Source organism: Camarhynchus parvulus, chromosome 1A (genome assembly GCF_901933205.1).
Source record: "Camarhynchus parvulus chromosome 1A, STF_HiC, whole genome shotgun sequence".
Lineage (NCBI taxonomy): Eukaryota > Metazoa > Chordata > Aves > Passeriformes > Thraupidae > Camarhynchus > Camarhynchus parvulus.
The window spans coordinates 10,996,946-11,014,715 of record NC_044586.1 but is presented as its reverse complement, the minus strand read 5'-3'; the positions used below and the strand labels follow the sequence as shown (position 1 = coordinate 11,014,715).

Here is a 17,770-nt window from a genome sequence, read left to right as displayed (position 1 = left end):
AGCTATTGCTTTCCTGTGGGCTGAGGTACAGCCTGGCATGAGAGCAGTGGTAGCTGTTCTTGATGTTTTCAGGTGCAGAGTTTTACTCTGCAATTTGTGTTGTTAAAAGCACAATTACTGTAACCTGACTAGTAAATTGTTGGTGTTAATTGTGAGTCTTCCTCAAATGTGTGGGCATTGGATTCTTAGAAGTCATTCTCTCAAGTGCTAAGTGAATTGCTAAATAGTACTTCAAAGCTGCTTGGTGAATTGTGTGAAACCTAAACTACCAGGTGAGAGCACTTTATGTTGAGTAGCATTTAGTCCAGGTAATGTCTAGTATGTCCCAAACAAGGGAATAAAAGGAACTGAGCAATCAAACTGAACAAATGAACATATAACTTGTTTTCCAGTTGCTTAGGAACACATATGGAATTTGCAGATGTCCCAAATCTTATTGGGACAGTAGATTAAGCTTTTGTCACTGCCCTGATGAAACACTAACACTGCTGTGAACAAGCTTTATGTTAGACTGATGGGCCTGTTCTAGAAAAACCTGTGATATCATGTCAGGAGCATAAACCAAATTGGGTGTAAAGCACATGTGAACAACTGGAATTAAACTTGTTACTTCATGCCTTGTGGTGTGAACATATGGGCAGCATGTCTGGACTACAGCATTTTGCTATCTTCAGAGCTGTCAAGGGAACTTGGAGAAATTAACTAACCCATTAAAAATGGGGTATATCAAAATGCAATTAATAATCCACTGCAATTATTTTTGAAGACTAGCCAGTAAAATATTGGCTAAAGTCATTAGTGAAGACAGGAACATGGCTTCTTTTGTGGAAACTAAATTTGAAAGACTTATTTCTGGAAGTATGTCTTGCTGTGTATATTTCTAAAGTTTGAACAAATTTTCTTTAAAGGTGTTCAGTTAAGCATGAGGGTAGAAGATCTGTGCTGAATTCCTCCTGTATTCCTTCCAGGCTTTTAGACCAGTCTGATTTTAAATAGCTGTTTACCTCTGATTGCCAAGACTTATGTAGGCAAACTTGTAAGGTATCTGTCTGGTGGTATGAGCTGGCTTTGAACTGCATCTCAGTTACAGGTGAATGATATTTACAATTAAAGTACAGCCACAGACACAGAATCTTTAAAAAGCTACAGTTTCAGAAAAGAACACACTAAATGACAACTTCACAAGGAGAATTTAAGTACAAGGCAATAGAGTTGCAATCAGTACTTTAGGCATGAGAAATACATTTTTTATCTATTCCTTTGTAGGAGGCAGTAGAGAAATATGATGAAGTAGTGCACAACCTGGAATTTGCCAAGGAGCTTCACAAGACTTTTTCAGGGCTTAGCCAAGATGTAAGTATAACTATTCTTCTCTATATTGACAGGAGGTAACTGCAGAACTTTGTGCAACTACTTTAATGACTACATTTCTACTCCAGTGCACCCCTTGCTAGGAAGTTCTTGTCTGGTTTCTCTGCAGCAGTGAAGCTTAAGCATATGAGGAGCAGTTGATGAAGGAGAACTGATTATTTGGTGCTTGTTACCCAGTTGTCTGTTTCTGATCACTTGGTAGGCAAAGGCCAAAGAAGCTTCAGTGACTCCAGTGGTGGGCCCTTGAATGGCTGGGGCCTGGAAAGTGAGACCTGTGGGGAGAGCCTGGAACATGTGGGCTTGTTGGGCCTGGTGAAGTGAAGGCTTGCCAGGAGATGCACAATTGTCCTTCAGACAGGAAATACTGAAAGGGTGGAGCTGGGATTTTTGCTGAGAGATGTGGTAGGAGAAGCAATGGTCATTACTTGAAATAGATGCTAACCAGGTAGGAGGAAATCACTCAGTGGGTGATAAAACATTAGAAGCAGGCAGCCTAGGGAAGTGGTAAAATCTGTCCTTGGGTTTCTTCAATACTTGACTGCACAAAGCTCCAAGCAATCTGGTCTTCATTCCTTGTATCCTTTCTAGAGGCTGGGTTAGACAATGTCCCAAGATCCCTTCCGGTATTAATCTTTTACTGCTTCTGGTGAGGGAAAGTGCTGGTTTTAAATCACTTTGACTTCACTGAGAAGTACATCCCTCAGTAAAATTTAACTGAAGCTTGTGGAGTTTGCTACTCAATCTGCCATAGTTGTCTCTAATTGTGGCAAGACACTGATTTAGTGCTTTATTTAGGTCTTTGTTCAGGATTTAAGGCGCTCCATACATTATTTTTATGCAAGCAAGTGTTTTATCTTTGGAGAAACTGGTCTCTTGGCTCAAGCAAATTCTACACTTATGGAAGATTTGATCCAAAATAGTGGTAGGGAAGCTAAACATGATTAGTCACTGCTCTGGCATTATTTCTACAGAACGCTGAAGGTACCTTGTGACCCAGTGTATGTTTGTGCAGGTGTTTTAAGTAATCCAGCATTCTACCAGTTCATGTTTGTTCTTGAACTTATGCTGTATTCAAAGGCTAACCCACCTTGTTTTTAACTTGGCTCTGCTTCTGCTGGTATGGATTCTACAGTCAATAGCCATTACTGGAACACTAGGGCAAATTCTGGCAACAGCATCCTTGCATCCTTTGCAGTGTATTGTAGGGAGCAAAATTTTCATAGATTGTGACACATATTGAGGCATTTTAAATTCTGCAGTTACTTGGATAGCTTCTGCTGGTTCTGTTAGTGCATGATGAGAGACTTGAATGCACATTCTGTATGTGTTCTGTAGTTTTATATTGTTCCTTATTTATTGAGTGTTTAAGCCTTCTGCCAACAGAAATAATTGTAGGATTCTGCTGTATCCTTTAAGCTGGGATATTCAAAAGTGAAGAGCAGTTTTCTTACTAGAAGAAACTTGAGACAGCTTCTGCCTCTCTAACTCTGTGGTAAATGTTAAAGATCAGCTAGGCCTGGACTGATGCATTGGTTCAATCAATTCAATCAATTTCTTTAAAAGCTGTAACAATAAAACAACTAGGATCCATAATGAGGGTCTAGATATCACAAAGGTATATCACAAGTGAAGCTACCAGTATCCAGTTTGACTAAAAGATGTGTAGGCAATTAGTAGATAAATGGAGAGCTCTTCCACAGGAGGATCTAAAAAGATTCTAGATATCTGAAGAATTAGGAGCTTCTCTTATCTGACCAAAATGAATAGTTGGTTTCCCCATTGTAGGATAATCAATACTAGAACTCAATGTTTTCTCCTAGAATCTTGTTACTAAACAGGATTAAACACTAAATTGTGTTTAATTGTTGAATTTTGCATTAAAATAGCTGCTGAAAGCACAGAAGAAGGCTCAGAGGAGAGAAAGCCTGTTGAAGCTGGAAGCAGAGAAGAAGAAACTGCGTACAATACTTCAAGTCCAGTATGTGCTACAGAACTTCACTCAAGAGCATGTTCAGAAAGATTTCAAAGGTGGTGTGAATGGTGCAATATACCTGCCTTCTAAAGAACTAGACTACCTCATAAGATTTGCAAAACTGACATGTCCAGAAAGAAATGAGAACTTGAGGTAAGTTTAGGGGTTTTTTTCTAATTAGTATGCTTCATTTGTTGTGGTAAATGTCCTCTGTTTGACACTGCTGTGTCTTTAAAAACCATGTTTTGGAACATTAATTAAAATACTCTTCAGTACACTTGCTTTTGTCTGAGATTAGGAATGTGAAGATTTACCTCACTCAGAGCTTTAGAGGGAAGCTGCAGTAATTACAGCCCCAGGTGCAGGTTACAGACACTTTGCCATTTTACATCTCCCTGTGGGACTGAGGGGACACAGTCCAATACCATCCTTAGCAGGGATGCTGGGGATGTGCTGCTTCTCTGAGGTCTCACTGCTCATGAAATGAAAAAAGTGCAGTTAAATCAGAACTCTTTCTGTATTCCATTTACATTGATGATTCAGGTGTGCTTCTTTATTCCCAAGGAATGTAAGATGGTGCTCCTGAGGTGCTCTTGCTGTTAGCTTCCAAGTGGTTTTAAAAAATTGCCTGAAGTTTTTGATACCTCTGCACTAAATGCCATGCATGTGACCATGGTGTTAGAGAGGTAATGTCAGTATCAGTGCTCACGTGGCACTGCTCTGGTGCTGTGATGGCTCATGCTTAGTGTGACAGCCTGTCTGGTAGGGTAGTGCAGCAAGAATTGTATTTGAATAGGGAATAAGTAGTTATTAGGTGGTAAGCTGAGACACTTTATGGATAAGTCATGTTTGATTATGGACTAATTCTTTAACTGCCTCAAAATTCTAGTCACTTGTCATACACTAGACTTGCCTAATCTTTGCTCTTCAGTTAACTACTTCCAAAGCACAGCTCCTTATAAAAAAACTACACAACAGGAGTGTCTCATCCCAATGGAGTAACTTTGTTTCTAGTTTACTTTTATGGCATTACTTCGACAAGAAGCATAATCCTTTCCTTTGGGATACTGTGTTTCATTGCAGTGGACTGAAAATTCCACCTTCTGGAGGAGGTGGATCTTGGACCTATAAGTAGTTTCCCAGGAGCTGCTAGTTAGTGAGAATGGCAGCTATTGTTGGTTGCACCTGTACAAGTTCATCCAGTAAATGAGACCAGCTGATTAAACAGCAGTTGTTGCCCTGTTTGGAAATCCTGGCTTGTAATGAAATTCAGCCATGTGGTTTTGTGGGACAGTGCTTAGGATCTCTATATTGACCAACAAAAGAAGTTAGGTTTGCTAGGTTAAATCCTGTGCAGACAGAGACAGCTGAATTACTTCCAGTGATTTCAGGGTTTACTATTCACTCTGTGCATAAAGGACATGTATGAAGGCTGGACATTAGTGAATGCTGTAAAATGAGGGGTATTGGGATAGTGCAGCGCTTGATCTTGGCTGTGCTTCTACCTGGTAAAACTGTCATTTGTTTTAGTGTTGAAGACCAGATGGAGCAATCATCTCTCTACTTCTGGGACCTTCTAGAAGGAAGTGAGAAACCTGTGGTTGGAACAACATGTGAGTGTCTCATCTAGAGAAATAACTTCAACATCTAAAATTTGTGTCCTTGTTAAGCATCTTAAAACCAGTGAATACACATGGAAGGTTACCAAATTAACTACTTTCAGGTGATGTGTGTATCTTGGATTATCCAAGGATGAATGGCTGTTCCTAGTTCAGTTAAGTACAGGTCAATCAATGCTACCTGCTTTCCTTTTCCAATCAAGACTTTTCAATCAGTGTACTAGCGTATTTTTGAGAAATACTGATGGTAGCAATTCAAAACCTGATGCCTGAATACCTTTCAGAACAGTGGGAAGCTTTTTGTTTAGTTATGTGCAAATGGGTTAAGCTTGGAACAGTTCCCAGCCATGAAATGCTTAGTTGAGTACCCTGATGTATTACAAAGCTGGGCTGAAGGTTCCACAGCATTGAAGAGTCTCCTTTCTTTGTAGGAATTCTAGACTCATACCTGTTGTCTCCCTCCAGTGCAGGACACCACACTGGTTGTTAATGGAACTTGCTGGGATTTCTCATCATGCACAGTTGTAGTCTTTCTTTGATGTAATGGAAGTGTCCTTACTTTTCAAGCATACCAAAATCTGTAGGACTCTACAGATCTTCCATTTGTGGCACAGTTCCAAAATCCTTGGTTGTAAGCCAACATACACATTGTGTTCCTATTTACAGCTTGCTTGTGAGGAAACTGCCCTTAATTGAGTTGTAGTGTCTTTCTATTGCAAACAGCCCTTGCTTGTTGTGTTTATGCTAGTCTTGTAGCAGCTGTGTGGCAGGAATCTTCCATTTGTTACTGACAACAGTGTCTGTTGGAACAGAGCATTGGTGTGACCTGTTTAACTTCCACATACAGGTAGCTGAACTGACAGCTAGGTGTTAAATCTTCCCATGTAGTTCTGGACAAATTGCAGGCTTGGATTGCTACAGGCTGGTTATCTTAGCCTTGTATCTGTTGACATGAATAGATTGTTTATCAGTATCTCTGTCCCTTTAGTGTCTGTCTTGCATCCCTTGTGTGCAAGCTAAACTTTAGATAAAGCTGTTAGGTTGTTTTATTAGTGTTCATTGCCTTGGAAGACAGTTTTTTATAGCCACAGTAAATTCTAGCTACAGTTCTTGTTTGTGTGGTTGTCACTGGTAGGAGTGATCTTTCTTTACCAGAATAGGAAAGTTCTTCCTATTCTCAAGGCTGCCCTGTTTCCATCTCCTCTGAAACAATTTCTAGAATCACTGTTACTTCTGAGGTCTTACTCTGTACTCTTAGCTGCTGTCTCTTGTTTGCACAGAGGAGCCAACTGGACAGTGCTTCTCAGAGTACAGTTAAGCTTTTGTTCAACCATGTCAGCTCTGAATCTTTCCCAGCTTCAGAGGAGTATGTTTTCTCTGGGATCACTCCCTTGCATTTCCCCTGTTTGTTTCTACAGTTCTTAACTTTTCTTTCTGAGACACCATCCTGTTATCAGCAAGAGTGTCTTGTAGAGTAGTACCATTGTAGCTGTTTAGCTTTACCTCTGTTGCAGTCTCACATGATATTAATATCAAAGCTGGCTAGCTTATACATGGTAAACAAAGCCCTTTCCAAGCATATGGGAGACCAGGTGGCTCTGTGTTTACCTTGTGGGCATTAAACAAGCTGCAGTCTTGCCCTGGTATTGCAAAGAGGTTTTCAACTGCACTAAATGAAGCAGTCTAATAAATAATTTCCTTTACTAAAACATGGTGCTATAGCTTGGTAAGATGTGTGAACTTGGCGTAACTGCAGTTCATATAAAAGGAGGAAGTAACAAGTCTTAATCTGTAGTCTGAATACCCCTTAATTTCAGATTTTGCTATTGTAACTTTATGGGTTTTTACTCTTTAGATAAACACATGAAGGACCTGTTGTCCAAGCTTCTAGACTCTGGCTACTTTGAGAGTATCCCGACTCCTCGCACCGCTGTGCCAGTGAAAGAATTGGAAGAAGAAGTAAAGAGAAAACCTGAGAAAACAAGACAGCTGTCAAGAGGAGAGTCTGCCAAAGAATCAGGTGTAATATTACAGGGTTCAATTTTTATGTCAGTGTTGGGAAAGGCTTGAACTGAGCACTGAATTTGCATAGCTTGGTGCTAAATCTAATGCTGTGCTGTAGCTTACTTGCAGTGTAGCAACTGAAATGGAACCTGCAGGGCTTGCAGCTCTATTTTAGCTAGTAACATAAAAAAACCCTTTAAATCATAGTAATAGAATGCTTTTGCCTTCTGAGCAAGTTGAAGATGTGGCGACTGTCTGGTGTGTAGGGAAAATTACATATTAGAATAACAAAATTATTAATACTATAAAATGTTTCTTGTTTAACTCTAAACTTCTGCAGCTGTAAAACTTAAAAAATAAAAGCTTGTCTAGAAATAGCATGTTGAATGGCAAGCTGAGCTATCAGAATATCTGGTTTAGCAAATTGGTACTGCTATTTAAATAGATTTAAAGAGTTGCTACTGTTTGATCTGCCCTTCTGCGTTTGATCAGTTGAAACAAATTAACATCCTTTCTCTAGAATCCATTATGGAGCTTATGAAATCTGAAATACAGCCACAGGAGGTAAGATACTCTACTGCTAATTGCTTGCCTTTAGTATTGTGATTTTTTTCAGACACATTTAGAAATGCTCTTTTGCAGCCCTTTTTTAAACTTAAAAATGGAGTCTGAACAGTAATTTAAGTGTTGCTTGATGTAAGAAGCATTAAAGACTTGATTGCATTTGTTTTTAACCCCAAATTTATGGCATCTGGTGTTGTATTTTGGGATGAATGGAGCAGGATTACATGAAGCAGTATAGTACTTTATTGCTCTGGCACTTTCCTGAATAAAACAAAGCATCTGCCTTTAGAGTGGGAACATTGATCTTTTGTGTACTGTGCAATAGAGAAAATAGACATCTGCTAAAGCTGTCTGTAAAAGCTAAGCAATGCAGTAGGCTTGATATTGGTGGGTTTGAGAATGATGTTGGTCTTACTCTGATTTGTCAGGAAGGTAGGAAACCCAAGACAGGCTTGTGTGCACAGGGGTGTGTAGACCTGTTTCAGCAGCTCTTCAGACTCCTGAACTTAAGCTTTGACTATCAGTAGCATAGAAATCATTCGGCCTGGTTCAGAAGGTGGGGAAGGGTGTCTTTTTCCAAGTGAAAATACTGGTTCTTAAAATGCTGAATCCCTGTTTCCCAGGTATCCCACTAGAGGGTGTACTCTAGAACAAGTTTTTGTGACTTATTGCTAACACTGTTACCTGACTCTCATCTGGTATCTAGCCAGAAAAAATGTCTCAGCCAGTGATCCTTGTACATTCTTCTCTTCATGTATTTACTTCCTGTTCATGACCAAGTGGTAACTTAGAAAAACTTAGCACATCATCATTGAATTCTCAGACTTAACCCTAAACACAGCCAGCAGTTGAAGTCCAGTGGTATTTAATCTGAGACTCTGGTGACATTTTAGTATCAAAACTCCATTAAGAATGAAGGTTATACTTGGTAACTGGGTCTAATATTTTGGGGTGCTTAGCAGAATGTCTGCCAATATAGTACCAGAGCTTTTTAGGTACTTAGAAGGAGAGCTACTTTTACAAAAATCACAATGGAACTTGATATTGTCACTGCCTAGGAACATGAGGTAGTATTGAGGATAAGGACAGTAGATTCACTCAGCTGGGTTTTACTTGTGCTGTTCAGCACTGTTCCCTGTTTCTCTATGGCATGCCAAGCAAAGCTAGTCTGCAGTATTATAGGATAAAGCCATGGCCACAGTTTCTATGACTAGTGCTTAGACTGTCTAGGCTCTGCTTTTAGTCAGCAGTTTTCAGTATCTGGGTGACCTTATTTAACTGACCTGAACTGTAGTAGCAAAATGTGTTCTTGGGAACCATTAAGTTTCTTTGGTCTATATAGTTTCTCAACAGGCGTTATTTGCCTGAAGCAGAATACTCTGTCAAGAAGAAGCCAGAAGAGCCCAGCTCTTGGGAAGCCGAGTGTGCTAGAAAACAAGAACCTCCAAAGTCCTGGGAGATGCTTGTTGATAAAGAGCAGGAACAGAAGCAGAAACAAGAGACCTTAAAGCCTTGGGAAGCTCGTGCTAGACAGCAAGAACTCAAGAGACCAGATTCTCCAAAGCCTTGGGAAACTCGTGGTAAAGAGGAGGAACAGAAGCATGAGTCTGCAAAGCCCTGGGAGACCCATGTGGAGGAGGAACAGCAGAAGAAGCCAGAAGCTCCAAAGGCATGGGTAGCACATGTCCAAGAGGAGCAGGAGTCTCCCAAAGCCTGGGTAGCAAAGGTCAGGGAAGAGCAGGACCAGAAGAAACAGGAATCATCTAAGCCATGGGTAACAAAAGTTAGGGAAGAGCAGGAACAGAAAAAGCAGGAGTCCTCAAAACCTTGGGTAACCAAAGTTAAGGAAGAACCAGAAGAAAAGCAGCAATCTCCAAAACCTTGGGTAACCCAAACTAGGGAGCAACCAGAACAAAAGAAGCCAGACCCTATGAAAACATGGGAAGTGCCTGTTAGGGAAGAGCCAGAGCAAAAGAAGCAGGAGCCTATGAAGGCTTGGGCTGCACATGTTAGGGAGGAGCCAGAACAAAAGAAGCAGGAGACTCGAGAGGCTTGGGAAAAAGCTGACAGGCAGCAGCAAGTGTCATCTCCACAGTTACAGAACCCTCCGAAGGCCTGGGCAGCTGCCAGTATGGGGCCAAAGGAGCAGATGGGCCCAAAGAAGTTTGATATGGAACCCAAAGAAGTGAGTTGGCATATGTAGTATTATCTGTCATAAGCTTTTGACATTAGTGTACTGGAATAAAGCCACCTATTAGCAGAGGGTATCTAAGGTGTGTTTTGTAGGCCAATATATAGACTCCCGTTTCATTCTTTCTTGGGGGAAATAATTCTGGAGGCTGAAGTTTATATTTGAATAGCAAGATGGTCTGCTTTGCTTTTTACATCAGCACAGTATTGCTGTGTTTGAACCTTGAATAACTGCTTTATGCATAAGACAGAAGAATTAACTTGGTTCATCTGTAGCTATTGGCTCTGGCCTCTGTTAGCAGTACAAAGCAGGTATGACTCATCCAGGGATCAAATACTTTGTGGCTGCATGTGAATAACACTTCAGTAATTTTTAGGCTTTTGATTAAAATAGCTGGTGATTCAAGAGAGATCTAATGTCTAGATCAAGCAATACCAACTGTACAGGGGCTTAAATATGTAGTTCCAGATGAATGCATAAACCATATTGCTGTCCTGGGAAGTCTAACAATAGCATAGTGTTAGAAATATAAAAGAAAAGCCATTGCATGGCTTACAGCTGAATATGCTGCTACCCTTCTTTCTCACCTGTGCCTGGGTAGCAGCAACACTGGTCACTGTCAAAAGAGATAACTGGGCTCTGCTATGTCTGCCTTAAGTCACTAAGAAAAATGTTAATCTAAAGGTAGACTTCAGGAAGAAAATATGGGGAATTGAGCTGTACAACTCTCTACACAGTGTTGTAACCACAACTGTCTTCTTGAAAGAAAGCAGGAACCAGTATATCCCATGTTACTCATGGCAAATGATTAAGCTTGTATCTTGTCAGTAAACTTGAAACTGAAAAAATGGATGTTCTTGTGTCTAGAGGCGGGAGCGCAAACCAAAGGTTGAATATGAGATTAAAAAAGTATGTAACAATGCAGCACTGGGTAACACTGTGGGATAAGGTGTTTCAGCTTGAGCCATCTTTACACTCAAGCTGAGTAAATCTTGTGTCCACTTGTGGTGGTGGTACAGGTGGAAAACCTCGTTGCCTCGCTAAGTAACTCTGAGCACTAATAGGTGTTGTGCACCCAGCTATGCACAGTATTCCTGTAACTTAAACTAAGTACTGGAATAGTCTCAAGCACTTGTAAAATCCCTTGGAATTCCTGGTGTCAGATTATCTTAAATGCAAGATGGTTCCTAATGAGATGTTTCCTCTTGTTTTTATATGGGATGGATAGATGGATGGCTGAAGTGGTTGAGAAAACTGCTGCAGTGAGTAAAGAGCAGGGTCTCCAGTCATCTGGAGAAACTTGCAGACTGCTTTGGAATCTCCCTAGTAGTGTGCAGGTGTGCCATATACTGACAAAATTAAACTAACTGCTGGAATGTGAGGTCACTGAAGGGGGATTGCTGCACTAAGTAAACAAAGCATATTTTAAACTATTCAAACTTGGATTTGCATAGACCATAGGAAAACATCAGCTTCCTTTATTTTTGCTTAATAGCTATTGAGAAATCCTAATACTAAAAGTGTATTGAATGAGTAGGAAACAGTGTACTATGAACATAACTAGTTTCCATAAGGAGTTTTTTAAAAGAGATGTCTTTGACTTGAGGTGCATACAAGGAACAATTAAAATCATGCTAAGCTTTTCAGATAACAATCTCTTTTGCCCTTGCTTATGTAAAAAAGAGGCAATGCAGTGCTGTAGCTGGATCTGTTTGACTCTGAGAAAATCCATAAATGGTTTTGTGCAGGAATGTAGGCATGGCAGATAAAAGACCTGTGCCACTGCTGCTGCCCTCTGAGCTGAATCTAATTGTTGGAGCTCTGAGGTCTTTAAAAAGACTGTGTCTTGAGATATTAAAATGTGCTTGTTTAACCTAATATACTGTAAAGTGGAGTACCTAAGAAGCTGAGCCTAAGACAGCAGGGTGAACTGATGTGCAACCTGTTTAACTGATCTGTTTAAATGTTTGTGCAACCTGTGGACCAGCAAGTTTGGTTAGAGCTGAATTTGTGACCTGGTATGGGAAAGCAAAAGAGTTTGTGTCATCCAGCATCTCATTCAATTCATACCCACTGTGAATGCTGCTCTGAGTAGAAAGCTGATTTTAATTGTGTATCTACATGGCAATCACTACTTACAGCTTAGGTATCACCATTCCACCTCATTTACTACTCCATAACTAACAAACCTAAAGAGGAATTCAAGTCCTGTTCCATAGAATGAAGTTTCACTAGTAAATGAGATGGTTGAAGTGGTATGTTATTGGTGCATGTAAGTAAACCTTCAGTCTCTAAAAAATCCAGCTTTGATGGGAGTCCCTGGTAAATTTGCTTTCTGACTAGCCAAATTCCAAAGTGGATGTTGGTTTATTTGCAATGGCTTAGCTGATTCTAGAAAGAAGTCTAAATGTTTCATCTCTACTTTTAGTCAGTCAGTTGTCTGGATGTAAGTCAAGATAAATTTTGCTGAATGTATGAGTAGTGTTGAAGTTAGGTTTCAGAAGCATTTCTTATCTCAAATTAAGCTCTGAATTTACCAGTGCTCTTCAACTGTAGTGGTTCAAGCAACATTCAGGTTAATGTTAAGTGATCTGAGCCAGACTAATAGGTCAGAGTCTGCTGCTAGCATTTAGTGACTACCAGAAAGAGCATCTAGTTGTAGGCTAGAAAGAAAACATTTTAAGAACATAAAGTACCTGCTCTTCTTCAAAGCATCTCTTTATTAAAAAGCATAAAACCTGAAATACTTTAATTTCCTGATACTTTTCTCTATATAATCTTATATTGCACTTAAATATTGTAGTTTTGAACCCCTAGGTACCAGCAAACCAGCAAATCAATACGAGGTAGCTTCACTGCAGCTTCTTCTGGCTGGTGTATTTTAATATCTATATGAACTAGAAAATAACTTCCATGGAATGGAAAGTCTCAGTGTTTCAGTTCTAGCCTAAAGCCTTGATATCATATATGTAACCCTGCATTCTTGTACTTCTTGAAGTAAACAATGCTACCAACAGAACTCACAGAGTATGAGGTGGGAAAGGAGATAAAAGCTCTGACAAATTGTACAAGCATACAGGAATTTTATCATATTTGGAAGTAAAAGTGACAAGTCTTTTCTGCTTTCATGCCCAAACTTTTTTTTGTGTGTTTAATGTACAAGTCTCACTCACATAGCTAGTGGACTATCTTAAGAGCTTTAGACTCTGCCAGACTTGACCTAGTTAGGTCACCTAAAGGTGAAGAGCTTCTGTTACCCATTTTCAAACACACAGAACCAGTTTGGTCATGTCCCTGTGTCTTAGTAGAAATGGTAGTGGAGGAAGAAGAGGATAACAAAAGCTTTAATCAGTTTAACCCAGAATGGATTTACTATGACAGGGAGTGCTGTAAAATTAAGACTTTTTGTAAGTGAGGACTAAAAGTGACGGACAGAAAGATCCAGGTTGCCAGTAACTTAATCTGTAACTCACTGAAATTAACTTAATTCAACTGTATCTTTTGTCCTACACTTATATCCTTAAAAGATGTAGTTACTGTTCATTATTGGAAACTGCAGCAATATAAACTTGTATTTAACTGATAGTTGAAGATAGTGTTTGTGCAGCAGAATTTCTAATTAAGATAGAGGTGTACAAAGATGGTCTCTTTTAGCTATAGAATGAAGTAAAACTTCTCACAGCTCATCAAGCAGTTGTCATGTGGGCCACATAGATACTAGAAGCTGAGTCCTGCAGAGTTAGTAATGTGCTATAAGCTTCTTGCCTGTGCATGGCATTGGAATTTCTGCAAAGGCCTGAGATTAGTTTCAGAAAACTGTTGAAAGGAAATGCAAGAGTGTTTTAGGCTTATCCTAAAAGTGAACAAAAAGCACTTCATCAGTTTATGGTGGATTTAGTGTGACAGTTGTCATCATAGCCCAAATACCCTTCTGCCATATATTTTCCAATCACTATGCAAATAATAACACTGCTGTACAATATATTGAAGTTGTAACCTCCTGTTAGAAACACAGCTGTTTGTCCTGTAGGGAAAAAAAAGACTTTCACATGTTCCTGCATATCTCAACATTTGGGCCAGTTGAAATAACGCAACCAAATGTGTTCAGACTTGCCTCCTTCTAGCTGCACGGACCAACATAAGAACAGTAAAAGTTTAGAGAACCACAAAAAAGTATTCGTTTAAAATACTTCTAATGAGCCTACCTCCTCTCCATGCTGCTTTCAAAAGACATGTTAGACCATCAAGACAGTCTAATGTTATTGTCACCTTATAAATAACAGGGCTTCTGCCACTTAAGGAACTTACTGTAGTGATTTTTGTTACCTTAAACTGACTTGTTCCCTGACAAAACATTTTCTTCTCTTAAAGTGGAGTGAGAACCAGTTGGGATGAACTCTTAAGGAACCAGCTGAAATACTCAAGGAGTAATAAAGCCCTGAAAAAGTCCATGTTAGGCTCTTGTGTGGGAGCAGGGGTGTATTTATGCCAAACTGGGATGTTATGCTTTCTGCAGGAGCTGGTGCATTGAGATTATCTGGCTTTTTAGTAGAAACACTTTGGTCTCATCCTGAGTTACTTGCTTGCAATATATCTCTTAGGTGCAATTTCTTCAGAATGCCTGGAAATGCCCTCCTAATAAAAGATCTGTACTTATTGTTGTAGGCTCTACTGGGAGAAGTAAACCTCGAGTGATGTAGCTTTGGTTTTTAAGTTTGTTCTGGCCTTCAACTGAATTTCCTTAGATGAAAGTGCTGAATTTTGCACTAGATGCAGGCAGCTTAATTCTTTACATTTGGCTATAAGAAACTGAAGTGAATTAATCTAGTGAAAGGTGTTCCTGCCCATGGCAGGGGGGTTGAACTAGATAATCTTCAAGCAGTCTTCCAGCCCAAACCATTCTATGAAATCTGTGGCTTAATTAGTTGTAGCAACAGGAAGCTGATTTTTTTTTCCTAATAAAGTGAAAATGTGATTCAAGAATTGTCAATAAGAGCACAGAATTCCTTGGCCCACAGTGTCTGACACTTCTAGGTTACTCTGGAAGTATATTGGATAAGGCAGCTTGTCTTGCTTCCAGTATTAGATTTAATGTAACTTCTCCTTATTAGGTGCCTAAACCTGTACATCAGCCAGCTGCAGAATTTTGCTCTACTTCAACTCTTCCAAAAGATCCAGTATTGAGAAGGGAAAAGCTTCAGGATCTGATGACTCAGATACAAGGGACTTACAACTTCATGCAAGTATGTTTTTCTCTGCTGTAGCACAAAGCTCCTGTTCCTACTGGGTTAGGGAAAACAGCTGACAATGTGTGTTGGCACTGAATAAATGAATTTTGCCCTTATTAGCTAAAAGCAGCTTGTCAAGTGAAAATGCTTCACTTGTATCTAGAGTTTAATTTTTTTCTTCCCAATGGTGATTTTGTTTTTTTTTTTTGGAAAGGAGTCCATTCTGGATTTTGATAAAGCTTCACCAAGTGCCATTGGTTCATCCCAACCTCCTTCAGTTACTCCAGCAAGTAGTCCTGTAGGTAGGTGATACCATAAGTGTAAATGGTATGTACAATTTTGCAAGCACTAACAGGGTTTGCTTGGGCTGTAGGTCACTAGGCCTGGTGAAGATAGCTTGTTTAAATATAAAGAACAGATCATGCTGAAAGACTGGGTGGATTTTGGGCTGTAGAACTCAATTACCCAGTTCATTAATTTTTTTATTAATGTGGATCTTTTCTGTGGTAAATATTTTTGTCTTTGAATACCTGTCCTTTTTTACCAAAAACCTGAAGTCTTCAATTGGGTGTAGTTTGCTGATGCTAGGTTTAAATATTTGAATTCCACATGGTAAAAATAGTTTGTATCTTCACATACCAAATCTTTTTAAAAAATAGAACTGTGCACCAAAACTGTATGTAGTGTTTGAATTTAAAAGTAAATGTTGCTTAATGCATTCTATTTTTACAGCTTCAAAAGAGCAGAAACTGCCAAGTCAGAGTGATTTTCTTCAACAGCCCCTTCAAGTAAGTTGAAGTTGACTGCCCTGAAGAGGCAGGTAGAGGTTATTTACCAGCATGGACTTACACTTGAGTTCTTTTTCTTGCCAGTAGTTGTATTTCATACAATGTAGTAGCTTGTGAATCTAAGTTCACTCAAATGCTGACAAAGCTGGCTACCCTTTTGGTTGAAAAGGGGCCATAAATTCCTGAAGTTTCTTGAAGTATGTTGAAGACACACTGAATTAGTTTAGGTCATAACCAGTTGTCATGTGCAGAAGAACAGCTAGTTCTTTCCTAGATAGGATCTTGAAGATGAAAACACACACCAAAGACTGTATCTCAAGCTTTGGTAATTGTGATTAAATGAACCTTAAATTCAGTCACTGGGCTTGCATGTCTTGTGACTTTTGCTTTTAAATGTGTTTCCTTACCATGAACAAGTATTCCTAAAAGACTGATTGACTGGTCAAGACCCTTCAGTCCCTGAATTATTTTGAGGTTTACTTGGACATGCTGAGGGTGTGAATTTCAGTGAAACTAAACATTTACCAAAACCTTATGTCTGTTTTCTCCCCTTGCAAGGCTGCTGCTTCATCAATGGTGCTGCATGGTTCAAACACTTCCCTAGCATCTGCTGATCATGCTCTTTCTAGCTCTGAAACTGAAGACTTGGTGACACCACAGGTACCATACCCTGGGGCTCACTGGCATTCAGATCTGTGTGACAGCCAGCCCTAACAGAAAGCTCAGCTGAATAACTGGGCTGGAACAACATACAAGTGACAGCAGTAGTACAGCCTACAGTCTGGGATACTTAAAAATGGGTGGCAAATTCTTGCTAATACTGCATGAGTGCAAAGTGAACAGTCTGCTTCTTGACACAGAAAGGGTGTGGGATGAAAAGTGCTCACTAAAAAGTGTGGTGCACATTCTTGTGGGAACATGGGGAGCAGCATAAATATTTGCTTTGGTTGCAGTGTAGAATATTCCCTCTAATGATGACAAAGAGGTTGCATAAATTGAGATGGGTATTGTCATGAAATAGCAGAGTCTGTGTGTAACCTGAAGACTGAGATATTCTCTCAAACACTAACTGAAGAAATGCTGGGGATCTCACTTCCCAATGTTCTGCCAAGACCTAAAGCTTTGCTTGCTTAATTGTATTTATGTACAGATAAACATTCATATAACATTCAAATAGTGTTTAGAGCTGAAAAGTTTCACTTTATGCAGATCAGTGTCTTAAAGATCTCTTGTGAATTGTGTTGCTGTGTTCAAGAACACAGCTGGCTCTTATCTGTTGGCCTCTATAATTCAGAGTGTATAGATTATAATGGGAAATGTTTTTGCTTTTTACATTTGTTTTGCCGATGTACATGTTATCAGCATACTGTGTATGTAGTACTTTATGTCTTAAAATACTATATACTGATAGGGCTATTAGTCTTACAACCTCTTGAATCAGCAGTTTCATCCCAGTTCTTGACACTTTCTATCACTTCTACAGTGCCATGAGAATCCTTGTGCTGACAAGAATTCAATAATTCTGCTGTTCAATTTGATTCTAGAAGGCCTGTGCTGTGCTATAAAGTGGAACATCTGACTTTTTTGTTGAATACAAGCCCAGCCTATCTCTGGTCCCTTCAGCTTGAAGACTAGCATCTGTCTTTCTTTTCCAGGGAAAGCAGTAGTTAAGTTTTGGTCCCAGCAGAACCAGGGAACACACTCTATGGTGGCAGTGCTCCTCCTGGTGTGCAGGTACACCCCAGTGCTGTCTGAGGCACTGTGATGTGTACATGGTGAGCACAGGACTGGTACTCTTCAGCCCTAGGCTCCATATTTAAGTATTAAGCAACTCCTATATGTAGCATTACAGGTGTGAGCCAATTCTAGGATACACAGGCCTTGCAAAGCCTTGTTCAACAGAGCTTACCATTTTTGTTCCATTTAATTCAGTGAGACAGGTGTGTGTTACAGACTTCACTGTAAGTGCTTGAAGCAATCTACTGTTCTTAAAATGATCTGACTTTGCAGGGCTAGTTGTGCAACCAGTTGTG

The 17,770-nt window shown here is 39.7% G+C and overlaps 1 protein-coding gene across 1 annotated transcript in view; it reads left to right on the top strand.

Annotated features, from left to right (window-relative positions):
• The window catches only part of CAPRIN2 (caprin family member 2), a 32,183-nt gene that overhangs the window by 4,046 nt on the left and 10,367 nt on the right, over positions 1-17,770 (top strand). Inside the window, exons 3-12 of the mRNA XM_030959851.1 lie at positions 1,267-1,353; positions 3,258-3,496; positions 4,874-4,956; positions 6,818-6,982; positions 7,487-7,530; positions 8,873-9,715; positions 14,833-14,964; positions 15,164-15,251; positions 15,682-15,737; positions 16,296-16,397. Of these exons, the coding sequence (XP_030815711.1) occupies positions 1,267-1,353; positions 3,258-3,496; positions 4,874-4,956; positions 6,818-6,982; positions 7,487-7,530; positions 8,873-9,715; positions 14,833-14,964; positions 15,164-15,251; positions 15,682-15,737; positions 16,296-16,397 (1,839 nt within the window). The remainder of the gene's footprint in view (positions 1-1,266; positions 1,354-3,257; positions 3,497-4,873; positions 4,957-6,817; positions 6,983-7,486; positions 7,531-8,872; positions 9,716-14,832; positions 14,965-15,163; positions 15,252-15,681; positions 15,738-16,295; positions 16,398-17,770) is intronic.